The 18,757-nt window shown below is 41.5% G+C and overlaps 1 protein-coding gene across 1 annotated transcript; it reads right to left on the bottom strand.

Moving 5' to 3' along the window:
- Positions 1-8,063: 8,063 nt before the first annotated feature.
- Positions 8,064-12,789, bottom strand: TMEM52B (transmembrane protein 52B). The gene is made up of 5 exons (XM_026119233.2): positions 12,330-12,789; positions 11,647-11,690; positions 10,721-10,759; positions 9,578-9,744; positions 8,064-9,072 (listed from the first exon to the last, which is right to left on the bottom strand). The coding sequence occupies exons 1-5, from the start codon at positions 12,399-12,401 to the stop codon at positions 8,822-8,824; spliced, it is 573 nt and encodes a 190-aa protein (XP_025975018.1). The 5' UTR covers positions 12,402-12,789; the 3' UTR covers positions 8,064-8,821.
- Positions 12,790-18,757: the final 5,968 nt, after the last annotated feature.

Here is an 18,757-nt window from a genome sequence, read left to right as displayed (position 1 = left end):
GTTCCATTGCACCTCGGGGAGGGGGGGAAGTGGAGCGGCTGCCGCAAGGTGTGGGGCGGCGACTGCAGTCTCTGCCGACCCACTCCTCTCCACCCCCCCGCGTCAGCGCGAGGTTCCCGCGTGCGGCCCGCGCCCCGCGGCGAGTGGGGGACGCGGACGATGTCCCCCATTTCCGCGTGCGCGACGCTTCCGCCACAACGGCTCCTGGGCGAAACCATTCCCTTCGCGCGGGGGAGGAGAGTTGTGCAGCAAAATCATAACCGTGCAGGGGGACATGGTCACGTCGGTGTCCGCGCCCTGCAGCGCGGGCATCCGCGGGGTGCGGGGCAGGGGGGCAGCCCCGTGCAGTGTGGTGGGCAGAGTGGGCGCCCACACTTGCTTGGGAGCAGGCGGGCAGCCGCTGCTCCTATTCCATGTGCTATGTCTCTGGGGCAGAGCTTGTGTCTTGCTCCTCTGCCATGCAGGGTTTTTTTTTTATTATTGTTGTTATTATATTTCTTTTTTATTGTGCGGGGCCTGGTTGCTGCCTCATTCCTCCCCCCCCCAAAAAAAATACAAAGGCAAAACAGACCTATGATTAAGCAGCGTTGCAATCCCCAGCATGACTCAAGGGGTTATGAATATGGCCGAGCAGCCACATGAACAGAAACATCATTTCTGGGGGTTGTGGGTGGCCGTGCTGCTCCTCCCTCATCACTGGCCCCTGTTTAACGTACCACGGTGAAAAAGCTTGTGGAGGGACAGCTGCTGGCTGGCGGACTGTGGGCAGAGTGGGCAGGCACACGGCCTGTGGAGCGCTGTCGCAAATAAAGCTGCCCAAAATGGTTTGCAGCAACTAACAGGTCTGTAATTCATTAGCACTTGGACAACCCCCGGCCTTTCTTAAGAACAGGGTAAATTCGGAGAGTTTCCCCTTGGTTGCTGTGAAGTCAGGTGGTGGGGCTGTGGAGCACAGTTGCAGGGCTTGGGCCTGGGTCTGCCGCAGTGTCCCCAGGCCTCAGTTTCGCCAAGTAATGCTTGAATGCCTCTTCTTCCACTTGTCTAAAACAGGGGTGATGAGACTGACCTATTTAAGTGGCTGTGATATCTAAGAGCAAAAAAAAATTAGTTTTTGTGACTAACACTGTCATTGGTAGATCTGGAGTATACTCGTGTTTACAGTGTTTCAGTTAAATAACAAGGGGCAGAAAGTGTGACATGTAATATGCCTGACCAGATGCATATGACAGATAGCAGACAGTTAAAGCGAACTGTTTGCAGACAAGCCAAAGCAGTGGAGCAATTTTAGCCCAGTTACTCAACAGATACGTACTTGGAATATCTTTGTTTTTTCTAGGGGTAGTTAGGCTCAGGGTACTTACTGACTAGAGGAAAGGGCAGTACTAATGAGTGGATCAGCATGCTCAAATCAGTACAAAAAGTAATTGCTGCTATCCTGGGGAGAATGAACAAGTGAATGGGAGTGTATCAAAATTTTCAAATTCTTTTAATGCATGCCTCATACAGAGAGGCAGAACTTCTTCAAGGATAATCTTTTACTCTATTTGTGTAATAATTTTTATTGTAGTAGGAGGTGCTGAGCAGGACAGTGAACTGCCTTGAATGCTTGATGTGTCCAAGGCTACACCAATGGCGTAGGTGAGAGGACCCAGGTTTCCTGTATCTCATTCAATGTGTTGTGTCAGAATTAACCAAGATAAGAAAAACACTGTTGCTATTTTGTAGGCACCTTGTTTCTAGAGTGTGGTCAATGCAGAAGAAATCCAGACTAAAGTGAACAGACAGCTTGAATCCTGAAGCACGAAAAAAAAAAAAAGAAAGAAAAGAAAAAAAGAAATTAAAAAGTAAGCAGTAACTGGATCAAAGGTGTTCCTTAATGATAAAATCAGGATCAGGAGAGCATAAAGCTCTGGTCTTTTTCTAGAGGTACTCATGTAAATTCTTTAGCCTGCCCCCAAGTAACTCGTAGTTCAGACACTGCTGGTGATTGTATTACTGCATCACTAATAGGCACACCTGAGTTTTCTGTAGGGTGCAACTGAGATGCTGACACCAGGGGTAGGAAGGAGCCTGTTACAAATTTCCACAGCAGATCATTGGATATAGTAGCATTTGCTTAGCACTAGTAGTTAAATTTACTGAAGCCCAAGGCCGCACATCACTGAAATTTTCCTTAAATTGTTTGAGCAGGTTTGAACAAGGAGAGAACAAGGATATAAGAAAGTAAGAAAATGGCTTCAACAGTGATCAGTGTGTACCATAACGCTGCCTGGAGACAATGGGGAAACCAATCAGGAGCGAAGAAGCTACTACTTGTCAAGCAATCATTGGTGCAACAACTCAGAAAATGGACAAAGAACTTAACCCGTAGGGGCATAAATACCCAGGGAATTTTCTGGGCCAGGGTCCCTCTGAGGAGGCACCCAGCTCAAGCTGTAATACTAATTAAATCATCTTATAAAGAATTACTTTGTATCTTTTGGATAAAGCGGAAACCTAGAGTTGAACCCTGTTAAGGACACTGGATTGAACAATTTCCCTAACGCAGATCCAGGATGTTAGTCTGTCCCCTCTGTCTTACAAGGCAGTTGGACTAGGCTCTTGTTTGAAATTTTGTTGACAAACCAGGGAAGAGTTTTGGTGTTCTTCCCTGGTCTGATATGGCCAGTGACAGCATTGCCAGATGGTTCTTCCTCCCCCAACAAATCCTGTGGTGGGGATCACAAATCTCCTCATTGAACTCTTTCTGCCATGAAGATGCAGCCCTAGATGTGCAGCCACAAGACTCACTCCTCCCACTTCCTGCTTCCTCCCCATCAGGCACTGAATTCCTGACTGTCTCCACTAGTTCAATCATAACAATAACATCACTGGCACAACAGCAGGCAGGAAGATGATAAGTGCAGAAGAAGTCATCTGACAGGTAGTCATCTGACTCCAAGTTCCTATTAAAATGCCGGGTCATGGGCATGTGACACACCCCACGTTCTGGGTCTGTGTGGTAGAAGGAGGAATTGGAGATGAGGTTGGCTAGTTCTCTCACACTGGATGCCCGGCACAAACCGGTCCACAAAGTGGCCAGACAATGTGCTTTTAACCTGGAGTGTCTGAACAGCTAGGAGCTTATAGTGCATTGCTGTGTCTGCAGATCATGTGGGCAGATAGGTTCACTTTAAAAGAGACTGCATTTAGTGTTGTAGCCAGAGAAATAGGAGATAAGAATATTTATGCAGGTTCCCAGGTGGGTTTTGTAGCCCATGCAGCACTCCAAGGGCACTCCTAGGAGCTTTGCAGTGCAGTACTGGGAAGTGAAACTGACTTGTGTATATCTGCACAAATGGCTAAAATTCAGTGACTTCATGATAAAAATATCCCTGTTATTTGCCCTGTGTATCTTCGAAGTGTTGTCCTGGTGAATGTCTCTTTGGAACCTACTGGAGCTGCTGTTCATTTCTGCCAGCTGCTTAAAACTGAATCGCTTTGAATCTTTCTTCCATTAGTACCTCCCCCTGCCTATTTTTTGCTTATGTACCTCCTTAGACAGACTTTTTTTTTTAATCTTTAGTGTGGTTTTAGGCATATCAAAGTCTCTCGTCAGAAAATTTCTAATGGGTAGTTTGAATTGCTATTAAAACAGAGAGGGTGTATCAGAAGTCACTTGTAATTCTGTTCTGTTTGCTGTCCATCCAAGACACATGGATAGTTCCCCAGCCCTTGACACCTCTCCTGCACTGCTTGTGGCTGGTAACCAGTTTCACTTGGCACTGAATCTGCAGAAGCTCCAGAGCCAGTATGGGCACATTGGCCCTGGGTGAGGGTACAGGGCTGGTGGTTCACAGCAAACAGTGGCTAATTGTGGAGATGTTTTCCTTTCCTTTAGGAAAGGGTTCTGTATTGTCTATGCTGAACTCTCATCTCACTTACCTATTTTCTACAGCTTCTTATTTTTGCAAAAGAGCTGTCATTGCTCCCAAACTGAATAGTCTTGTCTCTGCTCAAGTTGCTGAAATGCATACAAATAATACTAAGAGGAGTTTAAGGAAAGTACCTCTTGGCATGGTGAAAAGTGCCAAAGCCCAGATCTGGATAACACAAGTTTGGGATTTAAAGATCCCTTTGTTCCATCTGATGGTTTACAATGGCATATTGGGGAAGGGTACTACTTACAGCCCTGTGCAAACAAAGGAACAAAACAATAGTGGACCGCTGGGACACTTCTGAATACCAGTCTTCCTGAAGTACCACACTTTTCAAGGGAAGCTAAGGGAGTAGACTTTTCCTTTTTAGCACCTGCTGTAGGTATACTCTTGCTTCTCTCGTGGTTCCAGCCCAAATTGCAGGCTAAGAATAGCCAGCGGAGGCTGGTGGAAATAGCTTTCTCCTTTGAGATCACATGCTCTATATTTGCTCAGTTCTCACCCTTGTCCCAGTGTTTGGTCAAGGGCAGAGTGGATGAGTGAGCCAAAGGTCAGTGACTTGATTCCGATACAGTTACCTTAAGTACTTTGTACATCATTTTCCCCATCTGTAAATGGAGTACTAATGTTTGTCTGACTCACAGGGAGCTTGAGAATATGGTTAAAGTCTGTAAAGTGCATGGGGATCTTTGGATACAGATAATTATTTATTCATCACTTAAAAAGTAGCTTTTGCTGGCATTTTTTCCCTTGTTTTGCAGGATATTGGAGTGGTCTGCAGAATATGGGTGCTCCAGTGCAGCCACCTTGATGCCAGTGGCAGTACCCAGCAGCTGAATAAACCCTAGAATTATTTAATGATTAACAGAACCTTTTTCTGTATTTTTCAGTGTATGTTATTCTGTATTTGTGAGCAGTTTATGCCCCTTTTGCTCTTAAACATGTGGGAGAAACAGTTGCTACTTGAATACTATATTTGTTTAAGTGTTGTATGAAAATATTAGATACTTCTGTTTAATAATATTTGATGTTTATACTTCGCTTTCAACCTCAAAGTACGAAAGATCTCAAAGAACTTATTAGACATTGTAAAATGACACACAAAATATATTGAAGGTCCAAACTCAACAGTGAGATGCAACCATCTCTAATGGATAAGAAAAAACAGCTGAATAACAGAATACAACAGTACCAAGTAAGAGTTCAGCTCTGTAAATTAATAAACTTTATGGAGTGTGATGCTACTTTTTCACAAACTGTATGTGATCTTTATTGACTCTGTCCTCTTTTTTGACTGTGGAAGACAGAACATCTTAGAATCATAACAAATGTAAGGGTGAGAATGAAGCATATCCAGTCACTGACATCTGGTCTTTGCATTCATATACAACCTTGTATGGTTAGATAGAGTGTCTGTGGGTGTGCTTCTGTTGTTTGGTGTTTTATCATGTCATATGGGCTTTGAGAGGTTGATCCCTTGCAAGAGTTATAAATATTTTCTCTGAAATTGCTCATCTGAAGTCAGTATGTTGTCCGAAAAGCGGATTCGTTGCCCGGTGAGCAATGAGCCAATAATTACACACTCAGGAGAGACATTTGTTTATTTATTTCAGAGTTGCGCAAGCCTGGGTGCTCGGTGGTTTTCCACAAATCGAGCACACCCCCCCCAACTTTTCAGGTAGCATTTATACAATCAAATTTGCCATATTTGTGACTTCCTTCCTCTTTTACACTGATTGGTTAATGATTTCTTCACATTTCCCTGGGTCCTACCCCTGCTTCTCAAGGTCCTGATCAATTAATTAACACTGCCCCAGCTGGGTCAGTAGGTGTTATCTTCCAAGGCCCTGAGGAAGAAGACATAATCCAGACCCCTTAATCATCACTGTTTTAACAGTGAGAGGAAGCTTTTTGCTTCCCAAGGTCTTGGCGCCCAAACAGGCCTTATTTCTCAGCCTTGTCATCCTCCCTTTCAGAGAGTGGGGCACAGGAATGCAGACTGCTTGTAACTCCCTTATCTTTCCAGCCTGCACCAGCTCTGAGGCCTTTTCTTAACGAACTAGGAGCGCGGCCTAAGGCTTCAGCAAATTTAGCTACTTATGCTAAGCAAGTGTGCGGCTACTCATGCTAAGCAAATTCTATCTAAGATAGAAGTTATCCAAATCTACCTACTTCAAACATTCTTTCTGAGCTTCTCAGGGTTGTCTTGTAACAAGTATAGTAGGACATAATCCTTGAGCAAGTGAAGTTATATCTATCATTGCTTATCACTCTTGAAATATCTTGGAACCCCAGCTAGAGAAAATCTTTAGTATGGCAGCGATATGTGACCCAAAAACCTGACAACTAAGTGTGATACAAGCAAAGAAAGATGTGATCAGACAGGAAAACACAGGAGAGTTAGACCATACTGGCTTTGATCAACTTCCAACTCTTGTCATGTTATTTGCAAGCTTTATTGCAATGAAGGTTTTATAAAAGGACAAAGATGTACGATCGTGGATGTTTAAAGGGCAGCACAAAGACACCTTGTTTGAAAATCAAACCAGGTGCAAGGAAGTGTGGTATTATCGGGCAATTTAGGCGAGCAATAACTGGTTAGAAAGAATACAAATTTATTGATGGAGTAAGTCAAGAAGCATTTGATATTGTAGAGAACAGGGCCTAAGGGGAAACACAGAAATACTCTCAGAAATAACTGAAGATAACACCCAGCTCTGAATATAGGTGACCCATAATCTTTTCCCTTTCAAACTGATAAAGCAGATAGCAGAGGTGATTCGATGCAGAGAAGGGGAAAATTAAGATTTTTTTTAATTTCCTTTTTATTGAACACTTTATCAAAAATTACAGCGCAGTTTTGTCAAAAATTACACCTTTGCATTGTACTAGAAATAAGCAGTATTCTGTTGCCAGGATTCCTGTCCGGTGGAACATGACTGCCATCTCGTGTTAAATGCATGCAAATCTCAAGACTTACCTGCACTGTTGCACTGTTCATAGGCAGGGAAAAAGGGTGGAGGGAGTGGAGGAGTGGTGTGTTCCCAGTGGAAAAGATTGTCAAGGGTTCTCGGAAGTTTGTGTGCTTTATAGTGTTTGACACATGTTCAGCAGGTCCAAATGTCTCTGCTTGTTTCAGGCTTTTACTGTGAAGTAAACAATCTTCCAGGAAATGTTTTACAACTTGATGGAGCAGTCAAGCTTGAACTGGACTTTAGAAACCAGCTGCTGAAATAGGTCGCTTCCGTAGATGTTCCACAAATAGTTATTATTTCAGGCATGCTGTATAGTAGAAGAGACGTGACCTTAGATGTCATTTATTTATGCTATTCCAGCTTATCACTCATTAGTGGTACAATTAAGTAATGACTATGTAATTCAGGTAAAAGTTTGTGTTCTAGGAAATGGAGACTCTCATTAAATTCCCTTCTCAGATACAAAAGTCCTGTGTCTCTGGGCAAGGTCTGGGGCATCATCAAGTATGTTTTGGGTGTTCGATTCTGTTTCATGCTATCCATGAAGCTATCTTATCAACCTCCTTCAGATTCCTTCCTAAAATCCCTGTGGCTGTTATCTCAACTGCAGATAGATTCCTAAATATGTCTGAGAACCTGGTCATTGTTCTCTTTATCTGGAAAATGACCATATTCTTTTGTACTTGACAAGAGTGTTATGAGGATCAGCATATTAAAGACCGTGAGGATTTGGATACTCTAGTAGGAAGGGCCATGCAGGCTTTTCAGAAAGATATGGTGATATTTGTGACGTACATTCCTATCAACATTAACATCATATAAGTGCAATTAATTAATGACTGCTTATCATTTGATATTTTATGTTCTCCTGCTTTAATGTTTTCAGTCATTGAACTTGGGGTAGAGACAATGCCATGTAATTCAATAGTCATCTAGCCGTAATGAGTTCGTAGTCCAAGAAAACATTTTACAGATGGTCCATAACTATGTTCATGCAAACAGTTTGATGACCATTTCTGAATGATTCAGCATATTTGTATGGATCAGGAAAAACTCACAAATCATTTCTGTCTGAGAAATGGCTTAAATGTTTTAAGTGGCATTATTTAGCTTGATCTGGTTTAACAGCAGGAATAAGAATAATTAATAAATGATGCAACATGAACACAGCTAAAATAAGATTGAGCTTTATTTCAGTGGTAGTTTTTCTGGTTCTTCTCTTGTCTGATCTGTTATCACTCACCTTGTATTTTTTTAATTCAAATATAAAAGCTTGTGATTGCTATTTCAGAATTGAGGTATATGCTGTTCAGAACCAGCCTGTATTCATTTTATATATCTTAGAGAGCATTTAGGGGACTATACTGCACATACTACCACTGTATGCTGTCTTTTGTTTAAATGCAGATGGTGTTCCTACACAGCTTCAAGGTTTAAATTTACTACAAAGAGTTGGCATTTTCCAGGAGTTCGATGTTATTACTGGCTGTTAAGACCTTCTCACATGTTTCTGTCTTTCCTATTGGTTCCTACGGAATGAAAACCCCTCTGCCATCTGCATGAAACTTAGGCTGGAGATTCTAAGTCTTGCAAGCAGAATGAGTCTGCACCTGCAGTCTCCCTGCGGGTCTCCAGCACCAGGCTGCAAAGTGGGACAGCACCATGATCTTGCTGCCTGGCTGTATGTGAAAACTGTGGTACAAGAGGTATGTATAATAAATGGACATGGAGATTGCCAATGGTAGATATCTCAAGGAGGTGTCAGGAGGAGCCATCAGAATGTGCTGGATCTGAAACTATTTGGAATTTTAGTCTCTTTTTTCCTTTCTCATTAGACTGAAGAGGTCAATCTGATATTCCTAAACCTGCCCAGAAGAATTCTCTGAACATAACTATTCTGCGTTATTTGCTCTTCTGTAACAGCTAGCACTAGCATTCTGGGAGGGCTGGTTGGGAATGGTTGCCCTCAGTGGATGTCTGCAGTTTTTCTTCTGGCACTGAATCCAGATCTGGCACTTTCTGCCTGGTCTTGGCAACTGTGAATCTGCTCATGTGCAGAGCTTCTTCATAGACTGGAGGTGTGTCTGATCCAGAGAGGGGTGGTGTTCCCTGCACAGCATTATGGGAGTGTGCCACTGCTAATATCCTCCTGGCCGCAGGCCCAAACACAGAATGGAGAGCTGCAGGGAAGGAGACAAAAGCAATTTGCCTCATCCTGAAAGCACCAAGCTATTAGAAGAGGACAAGCATATCTGCAGTGCACAGGCTTTTCTCTCTCCGAGGACTAAATGTTTTCTTCTTCCTGCCCCTTTATTCTCCCTTCATTCCCCCTTTGCATCCCCCCACCACCACCGCAGCCTATGAGGAGAGCTACCATCAGCCACATTCTGTAATTACTCCTTCCTCAAATGCCCATCAAGGATCCTACAGTATAGCTGCCCTTGTTCCACCCAGACATGTCTCACAGACATGGATGACTTACCATCTGTCTGGGATTGCTATATACAGCCTTGTGAGAACCTTAATGTGTACTATTTATAGATACTCCTTTCCCAGGATCCTGCCAGGACCTTCCCTCTGCCAACCTAGTGAAGGACTTTGGGATGTCATATTCTGAGCTTTTTATAGTGCAGCCTCTCACAATGGAGTGCGCTTGGATTCCCACCTCTGTTGAAGCAAACTCACAGGTAATGGTGCTCTGGAGGGTGCTGTCATGGTCAAAAGCAATGACTGTGACTTCATAGGGTTGAAGACCTGATTCCTCCCTTGTCTGATGGAGATGAAAACAACATCTCACACAGGCTGAAACCAGTCCGCAGAGGAGCAGCAACCCGCCAATCACAACCACTAGCCTAGAAGGGGAGACAAAGCAGAGTTAGAATAAAAAGACTTTGGCTGGAAGGGACCTGCTGAGTGAGGTCTGTAATCCAACTCCCTGCTTAAAGCAGGTCTAACTTCAAAGCTAGATGAGGTCATCTGCAGCCTTGTTCAGCAGAGCTGAGACAGTCTCCACAATTCTGCAGATGGAGATACCATGGCACATCTGGGCACCTGCTCTAGTAGGAAAGCATTTGCTCCTTCTGTCTAATCAGAATTTCCCTGGCCTGTCACCTCTGGTCCTTCCATTGTGCAACTCTGAGAAGACTCTGGCTCCATCTTTTCTATAAATCCACTTTAAGTAGGAGAGAACTGCAATTAGATCCCCTCTGTACCCCAGCCTTCTGCAGGCTGAAAAAACTCACTTCTTTCATCCCCTCCTCATACATAATGTGCTGCAGTCCCCTGACCATTTTATTGGCCATCCACCGGACTTGCTCCAGTTTGTCAACATCTACTTTGTATTGGGGGCCCAAAACTGGACCAGGTATTCCAGATGTGTTCTCAAGAATGATGAGCAGAGAGGAAAAATCATATCCCTCAATCGCTGGCTACAATCTTATTAATGCAGCCTAGTAGGTTTGTAACTACTGCCATCCTTTTTAACATGTACATGTTGATGAGAACTACTGAGAAATCAGACTGAAATTACTAAATAAAAGGGCCTTTAAAAAGGCCTGTTAACATCATGAAGTCTTTGTTAATATTGTGCATCCAACAAAATTAATGCATGTAATAAAAATGGATGCCTGTGAAGGTGAGCTAACCATTTGTCAAAGGCAATGTGATGGCTAAGGGATTGCAGTGCTACTTTAGAGCAGTAAAGGGCACAGAGAGAAAGCGGTGATACCATCACACTTCAGCTAGTTACAGGATCTTATTGAATTCCAATTTTTATTACTGTAATTGTCAAATGATGCAGATATTTAGAATAAGTGTATGCCATCTTACCAGATATACCACAGACGGACCCATTCAGTGCCTGAACAGCTGAGGAGAAAAGGGTACAAAAAGAGTTAGCCAAAGAAAACTGAAGAAATGGGAAGATCACTATAGTATCCTTTTCCGGCTTCCCTCACAATTCTCACTTACATTCCAGCTTCTAAATGGCACAAACAAAGGGGAATCCACTGTGCTTCATGGAGGAGACAACTGCCCAACCTCATCAATCTCACTCTTAGGGGAGTTTCCTTTCTGTTCAGATTTAACTCTGTGTTGTTCCCCTGATATTAATACCTCCCCAGTTCTGTTTGCAAACCTTAGGGTTTTGCATGATGTTATAATTTCTGAACTTCTCTTCTTCCACACTTTTTTTCACAATTTAGCCTTCACAACCCTGTTATATTTTGCTTTGCTTTTCTGACTTTCTCTCTTATTCTTTCTGGATGTGTGGGTACCTTTGGATGTTGTTTTGCATGTTCCTTTGGTTTCAATTAGTAAACCTGCCTGTAAGTTTTTGAAAGATATTTCTTTAGTAAAAATAGAATTCTCCTAGGCCATTTTTCATTCTTATTTTGCCTTAATTTCTGTTATTCTTACAAATGACATTACCAAGAGGAATATTCAGCAAAGCAGTATATTTCAAACCAATTTTTTTCATGGAAACATCAATTCTGATTTTATAATCTAAGTCAATCAAAATTAAGTGAGAAAGCTGTTAGCCATCATAGTTATCCAAACAGGGACCAGAAACACTGTCACATAATCAGTATAATAAATAGAAGTGATCAATATGGTTCGCATTCAAAGCAATGGAAATTTTAATTTTCTGGAAATTTTCTGGAAAATGTCTGCCACCATGTCATAACATTGGTGTCCACTACTGCCTTTCTACTCCATTATCTTCTTAAAAGAATGCAAGATCTACAAATACTCACAGTTCAGCATTCACACAACCTTCCTCACCTCTCACTGGAGGGAACTAGAAGAAAAACAAACAATAGATAGGCAGAATAAATGAAGTCTTTGTCATCTGCAACTTTCATCTCTCACCCAGACTAATATCAGTCTGAATCTCCTACAACAAGGACTCATTGTTAACTACTTTCTACTGTTTCCTTCATGTATTCTGCCATAGATTGGAAATTATTGTGATACCAACTGCAATGCTTCATATCTTACCTTCTCTGCTTCCAGCAGAGTCACTAAAATCCTACTTAACATTGTGTTCCCGGTACAGACCCCAAGTTCCCTTCTATTCTCTCACCACAAGCTTTGTCAAACTACAGACAAAAATTCTTCTCCATGCTCAAATATGAAGAGCAACTAAACATCCTGCTGCTTATTAGACCCATGCATGTTTGAATTCTACTTTTTCTTTTTATGTAGCAACCTGTTTTATAACATTCATACCCTTCTCATTCTTCAGCTTGAGATACCTTGATCTGTATTCTACCATCCCTGGGACAGTAGCAAATAGTCTTCTGTGTATATCCTCTTTTATATCTTTAAATGTCAGGGAAATTCTTATGATTATCATTTTCTAGCACCTCTCCACCTTTCTAAATAACAACCCAAATGAGCAAAGACCACATAAGAAGGAACTTGAGATATAACTTACCCATAAGAAACACCCTAAAGCAAAGCAGATCACAACTGATCTGTGCATTCCCATGGGGTGATTCTGTGGCATCTTGCTGTCTCAAGTAGCTCAGGGTCTGCTTCTTCTTCCTAGCTTTGGTTCATCTTAATCCATCCACTGAGTAAGAGAAGGGACAGATTCCTTGCTGTGTGTTTAATCCTGTCTGCTTCACACTCTACGTCTTTCTGTCCTCCTCTGGGTCTGTCCTGCTTCTCTGCCCTTCAGATTCTTGGGTTTTCTCTTTCCCTCTGTGTTACTCTGTTAATTCTTGCTTGTTTCTGCCTGCCTCCTTTCTTTATTCTCTTGGCCACTTTCTCTCCCTTTTTTGAGGGACTCTCTAAAACCTTCCAGTTAGGAAGAAGAGCTGTGGCTATGAGTTCTTACTTTTGATACTGAACTAAGTCAGGGAAGGGTATTTTGGATTATCTGCAGATCTGAGCCTTCCTTCTGTGAGAAAAAAGGGTCTCTGAGTTTGTTCATTGCTATTTTTCTTTTCCCCGCCCTTACCCTGAGGGAGACTGGAGAGGGCTGAAGGTCATGTTGCTGACCTGTTTAAATGGAGTTCTGTCCCTGCACTCACATTGTCCTACCTCTGCTGATCCAACCTGTTGACAAGCCCACGGATCACAAGCCCATGTTACACGTGGGATGTCCCTGCTGAAGTGAAAGTTTTCAATGAAAAACTAATTTTATACAGTATTATGTATGTATATGCAATACAATGTCATGTGCATCTCCTATTTTAAGGCTCTGCCATCATCTCTTTCACCTGGAAGTCTCCTGCTATGCCAGTCCTACAATTCTGCCAGTTTTCTCACTCCTTTCTGACAGGCTGCAGTCCTGAACTTCCCACGTGGCCAGCCAAGTCCCCCAGATGCTTTGCATCACAGGGAGTACATGTTATTTCCCATATCCTGGTTACTGTTCTTCCTGCAGCTGGTTAAATTAGTAGATTCCTTTCAATGACCCATTAATTTTCTCTCTTTTCTAGAACTGCTTTAGATTACTAGTACTGGACATTATTCAGAACATGGTTGCATGTATATATTGTGTTCACCTTCTCTTTTTCTTTTGAACAACTAAGATAGAAAAAATGTTCTGCAGTATTGTGTTACTATTTGTGTTCAGGAACCACCCCTGACTGGTGTATAAATGTATAATAAGGGCAGGATAATTAAGAACTCAGCACTGTAGCAACTAGAGAGTCTTGTTGCTACATGTTGCAATCACAATGTATTCACATTAAGCTGGTGAATCATTAGCCTTGGTGATGCATATTAGGGGCATAGAGCAGAACAAATGGGTTCATAAACATAATGTAGTCTCACAAGGCAGGCTAAAAACATTTACCATTCTCTAATTATAAAAGTAGTGGTGCAGTATGAACATGCATTAGCATCAAATTGTTTATATGTTTATCAGTCTGTCTAATTACTTTTGTATCTAAACTGATCTGTTACTGGAAAGAGGTATCTTAGTCCTGGCGGACAAATAACAAACATAGAAACATGAACTAATGGCTTTGTGTTTATGTGGGGATGGGAAAAGATTCCTTTTCTCTCTTTCCCCTTAAATTCTATTGTATATTATAGATGTTTTAGAAGAAAAGACCCAGCAAAACTGTAAAATAATCTTTATTGTATGTACAGCATTTAACACTGGTGGGGTTCAATGTGGAAAAAAAGTGAAAATTATCAATGTGTTTCAGAGGCTTTTCATTATCAGTGTGATTCTCAGCAAAAGGTTACCAGTTGATTTTTAACTGAAATTCTATCTGATGAAAATCTCAAATTTAGAAGGATTGAACTGGAGAAATATCCCATAAAGTGATAAAAAATTCTCTAAAGAAAAAACAGCACTGAGACCTGAAGTAGCTCACTCTAAAAGCATGTCATAACTCATTCTTGCTGAATCTTACTGATCATTCTTTTCTTATTTCTATGGCATTGCCATTAGTATTGTGGTTCAAATAATCCATTTATCGCACTGCTAGCCTATCATCCAACAATGGTTTAAATTTCTCCACATTCACTTCATAGTTTACCTCATTTATCTCAAGATTTTATTTTTTTTTGATTTGTTTTATACTGAAGTGAATTTTCTCTTTAATATTTCCCCCTCACCACCTTTCAAAAGCTTTTGAAAATGTGATCAAACTTACAGAATTGCTAAAACAAACAAATATCCCACCATTGACTTTTCACTGTTCTCTCCTATTGTTTAAAATCTAACAGTCCATTCCGTATTAAACTATGTGATTCGCACATACCATCCCTAGATACCAGAGAAAGCAGACTGGTGTATGGACAGAAAATACTTCTCTCCACTCTCAGCTCTCCTGTTCATGGTAAATCAAGTGTTGCATGTCAGGCCCATTCAAAGCTCTCAAAGAGCTAAAGAAATGCTGTTGTACTGCTCTTAGAAGTTGTTGAGAGATTGCTACTCATTCCCTGTTACCCTTCAAAGGAGTAGTCCATTAAAGCCAGCTTGATTAGTCATGCCAAATATTTTCCCTTGTGCATTTAGAAATGTAAAATATGGAACACATTTGGGCCTTACAGGGACCCCTAATACTTTTGCAGTTTTAGCAAGACTTTATCAAGGCTTTCATGTATTTTTATTGGATGATGATAATCCAAAAGGGCTCCATGCTTGTAAAAGAAAACCAGATCTTTATTGACTGAACTGCATACAAGAAAACAGTGTAGCTGGTCGTGGTTCTTTCTCCACATACTTTCCACTCACATTTCATGCTTTTTCCACTGAGGTCATAAGGGTTGTTGCCTCCCTGACAGAACACATGATGATGGATTCAAAACCATCAGTTTACTAGAAACTGGGCCAGACACTCCTAGAAATTAAAATTTATTCTGTATACTCCTTTGCCCAGATGCTGGAGTCTTAAGTCACTGTGCTCATTTTTTCCACTGTAAGATAAAAGTCTGGAATGTCTTATGTCCTGTACTCAGGGAGCTCTGATCTCTTAGGGCCTGGGAATGCTCCAGATAAAATGTCATGCTAGGGGATAGTATTCTGTATTACTTGATACTGTTCTTTGGTTCCATAGATTAATTGCTGATGAGAACAGCAGTTCCTGGCCTGCATGTGGTACTACTGTCTGTGATAAGACATGGAGATTCAGCTCTCAGAGATTCCTGTCTTTTTACCAGCAGACCTAGAAATATTGGTACACTTGGGACTTAATTAAATATTTCCATGTTATTCCTAGCACTAGACATTCAAGAGAGCATGGCACAGATCCTCAAGCTGGCAGGTTACCTCCATTTATAGGAAGTGACAGTCCGAGCACAATGACCTTCTTCTGTACTCAGTTAATAAGTCTTGCTAAAAGGCAGGGTGAGATGTGTGAATGTGCCTAGACTGCTTCCAGGCCAGAGCTAGTCTAGAAGCAGTGCTATAGTATGTTTTGTGAATTTTCTTCCCAGCCTCTCCATTAGTTTAGCAGATTTCTTCAGCTCACTCCTTTTCTTGCAGTGCAGACATGCTTAGAATGGCAGCTGTGAAACCTGGGTTCATTTCTCCATGTCCGAGCAATGGGTAATGGCTATGGCAGGTGTATGTGCTACCCAGTCAAAGTCAGCATGGAGTGCTCAGAACGGGGGATGAGTATGATTCTCACTTCATTTTATCTTCATTCTTCCTCCACCATCTAAGCCAATGACATCCGGGAGCCCTTCTGGTTGAATCTGCTGAATATTAATCACTGTGTAATAAAGCCAGGGAACACCCTTCCCCCACTTCCAACCCTCCACACTCCCCCCACCTCCCCCAGCTGGAAAACATCTAAGAATCGCTTAGACATAATCCAAAGTTAATGTCAGTTCCTCTTCACCTTTCCTCTTCCTCCCTTTTCTTTCTACAGAAAGAGTATATCTAAAAATGGATAACTGTATGGGTTTGTTCCAGGGATTGAGAACGAGAGAATTCCATGTCCCATTCCCTCTGCATTTCTGCACGCACAGGAGAGTTAAATGCTATTTTGTGACTCCATTTTAGAATATCCTGCTGCATATAAACAACACCCTGAATCTGTGTGTCATACAGTCCCTTTATATGAGCCAAAACACCCTTCTGACTTGTAAATGAATCACTCTGTTAATTCCCAGTGACATTGGCCATTTGTTTGATCTCAGTCAGAACCTTACTTCTGTCTCCCCTGTGGGATCAACCAAAACTTTGAATTCTGCTGTAACCTTGCCAGAAACGATGGAAGAAGTGACATATGCAGACCTGAAGTTCATGACATTGGAAACTCCCAAAACCAGGTGTTACAAGTTGCTGCAGCAAAAGGTCGTGGTGGTGTTGGGGGACAGATCTCTTCAAGGTGAATTCTCACCATGGAGGAGAGTAGTTTTTATGTGACACTCAGGAGGATGTCACCTACATACTACAACTCAGCTTCTAGGAGCCTTTGGGCTCAAATCTCCAAATAAATTAGAGGGATAGAAAGAAGGCAAGAAATTAAAAAGAATGGAAAACTGGAGAATGTGAAAAAAGTGTTTGACTTGAAAGGAAAGATATAACTAAGGTTATGGGATGCAGTTGAGTAGAAGTAAACATGTTCAGGATAGATATTAAGTGTCATTTTCTAGAAGTTAGTGAAATAATCTGTCTGAAGGACCTTGTGAAAGTCTTTCTGCTTTGCTCATTTAAATTTGACTGACTAAACCAGGATGGAGTAAATGTGAGGGAAAAATTACAGGTTATCCCTCAAGAGAAGGAACTAATAGAGAAATATCTCTCTTTCTGTACTTAAATTCATAAAAAGAATACCATATAGCTTCACAGAGGAAGGGAGGAATATGGCTCATCCCAAATCTGCATTCTGTATGCTATTTATTAGTGCTTTAGAATCCTTCTGTATGAAAGTTTCTAGAAAAATAAAGAAATGTTTTGCTCCAGCCTGAATAACCATCTGAAGATGAACTGATCAGATTAACAGATTGAAGAGCTCTTTTCTGAAAGAAATTGTCCCTTATTGGCTAGTTAGTGATTATCTCATTGTCACTTTTCCAGGGGTCCTTGAGTTTTATACTTGAGGACTGAAACTTAATTCCCACTGCTCTAGTAAGGTTTTTCTTAACTATTAGGCTAAAGGAGTAGGGAGTACAGGAGATAAAAGGCAGGAATATCACAGGTGGATATCCCAGTTATTTCTGTTGGTGCCTTCAGCATAGTATAAATTTCAGATTGGGGTGTAGTAAAAGAACACAAAGTCATAAATTGGAAATAATTCACTCCTCTGTGGTTTGGGGATTTTTTGTAAATTCATGCAGGTGTTTGCTTATGTCTGCATTATGAGAATGAGTGTGTAGATTTCCAGGTGTGAGACTCTGTTTCTGTGCAACTACAGATATGTGGTCCTGTTCACATCTATATGGCCTAATTTCATATTATTTTACAGGGACCTTGCTTTCATTAGTAAGTGTTTAAGAGGTTATTTTCTGAAAAGGCAAATTAATTCCCAGTTTACCAGGTTAGGCTTTCATAAGTGAAAATACCCCACATAGATGATTGCATAGAAAAATCTCAGCCATGTTGTAGATACAAATATTTCCTTGATGGAAATATTCCATGTGTGAAATTCTGTTCTGCCCAGCCTCACTTGTCCAATTCAAGGATCTATATCCTCTTAAAAGCCACTGGCTACAATAGTCTCCACAAACTACTCACTTCCCAGCCCCTGACTGCTAAGGATGCCTGGGCACAGCCAGCCAACATGGCAGTTTTCATAATGCAAAATTGCGTACTGGTCTGAAACTCTGCAACTCACTGGGCAGACTAAGGGTCATATTGTCTTGTGCAATGTAGGAGCTGAAGATACAAAGATGAGAGGTCCCTGTTCTTGCTGTTTTCCTTGTCTTTGTTTATCTCAGAATCTCCCAGTCTATCTTTCTGTTGACAACTGGCTACAATATCATTTGGGATCTTCTGCCTAAGTTCAGTGGCAGCTGTAGGAGTCTTGGCTGCCAGGTGTAAGTACGATCACAGAAGAGGTGCTCAGATTTCAATACAAACAACTAAAAGGATAGGAAATAGGGAAAAGATTAGCCTAAGGGATTAATGGAGCAAAATTTATCTTTTACTGGGAGTTTACTCATTCAGGAGATCCCTCAGACCTTGAAATTGGGATATAATGCATCTAGGTCAAGTATTTTCAGTCGTGCGAAGGGATGTGTGACTTTGGTAAGTTTATCAAGCTTACATTGAGCTGTTTGGATTTAATAATAATGGCACAATTTCTTCTTGTTTCACTGAGATTGAAGTCATCCTGGTCTTCCACCTGGTATGCGAAAGGGATGAAAACTTAATCGAGGAAAAGGCAATTATGGAAAGCCTCAACCAGCAATTGGAGCTTCTCCAGACTCAGAATCTGAACTTACCAG

The sequence above is a fragment of the Dromaius novaehollandiae genome, chromosome 1 (assembly GCF_036370855.1).
Source record: "Dromaius novaehollandiae isolate bDroNov1 chromosome 1, bDroNov1.hap1, whole genome shotgun sequence".
NCBI lineage: Eukaryota > Metazoa > Chordata > Aves > Casuariiformes > Dromaiidae > Dromaius > Dromaius novaehollandiae.
Note: the sequence above shows the minus strand (reverse complement) of the source record. Positions and strands in the feature narration are given on the sequence as shown.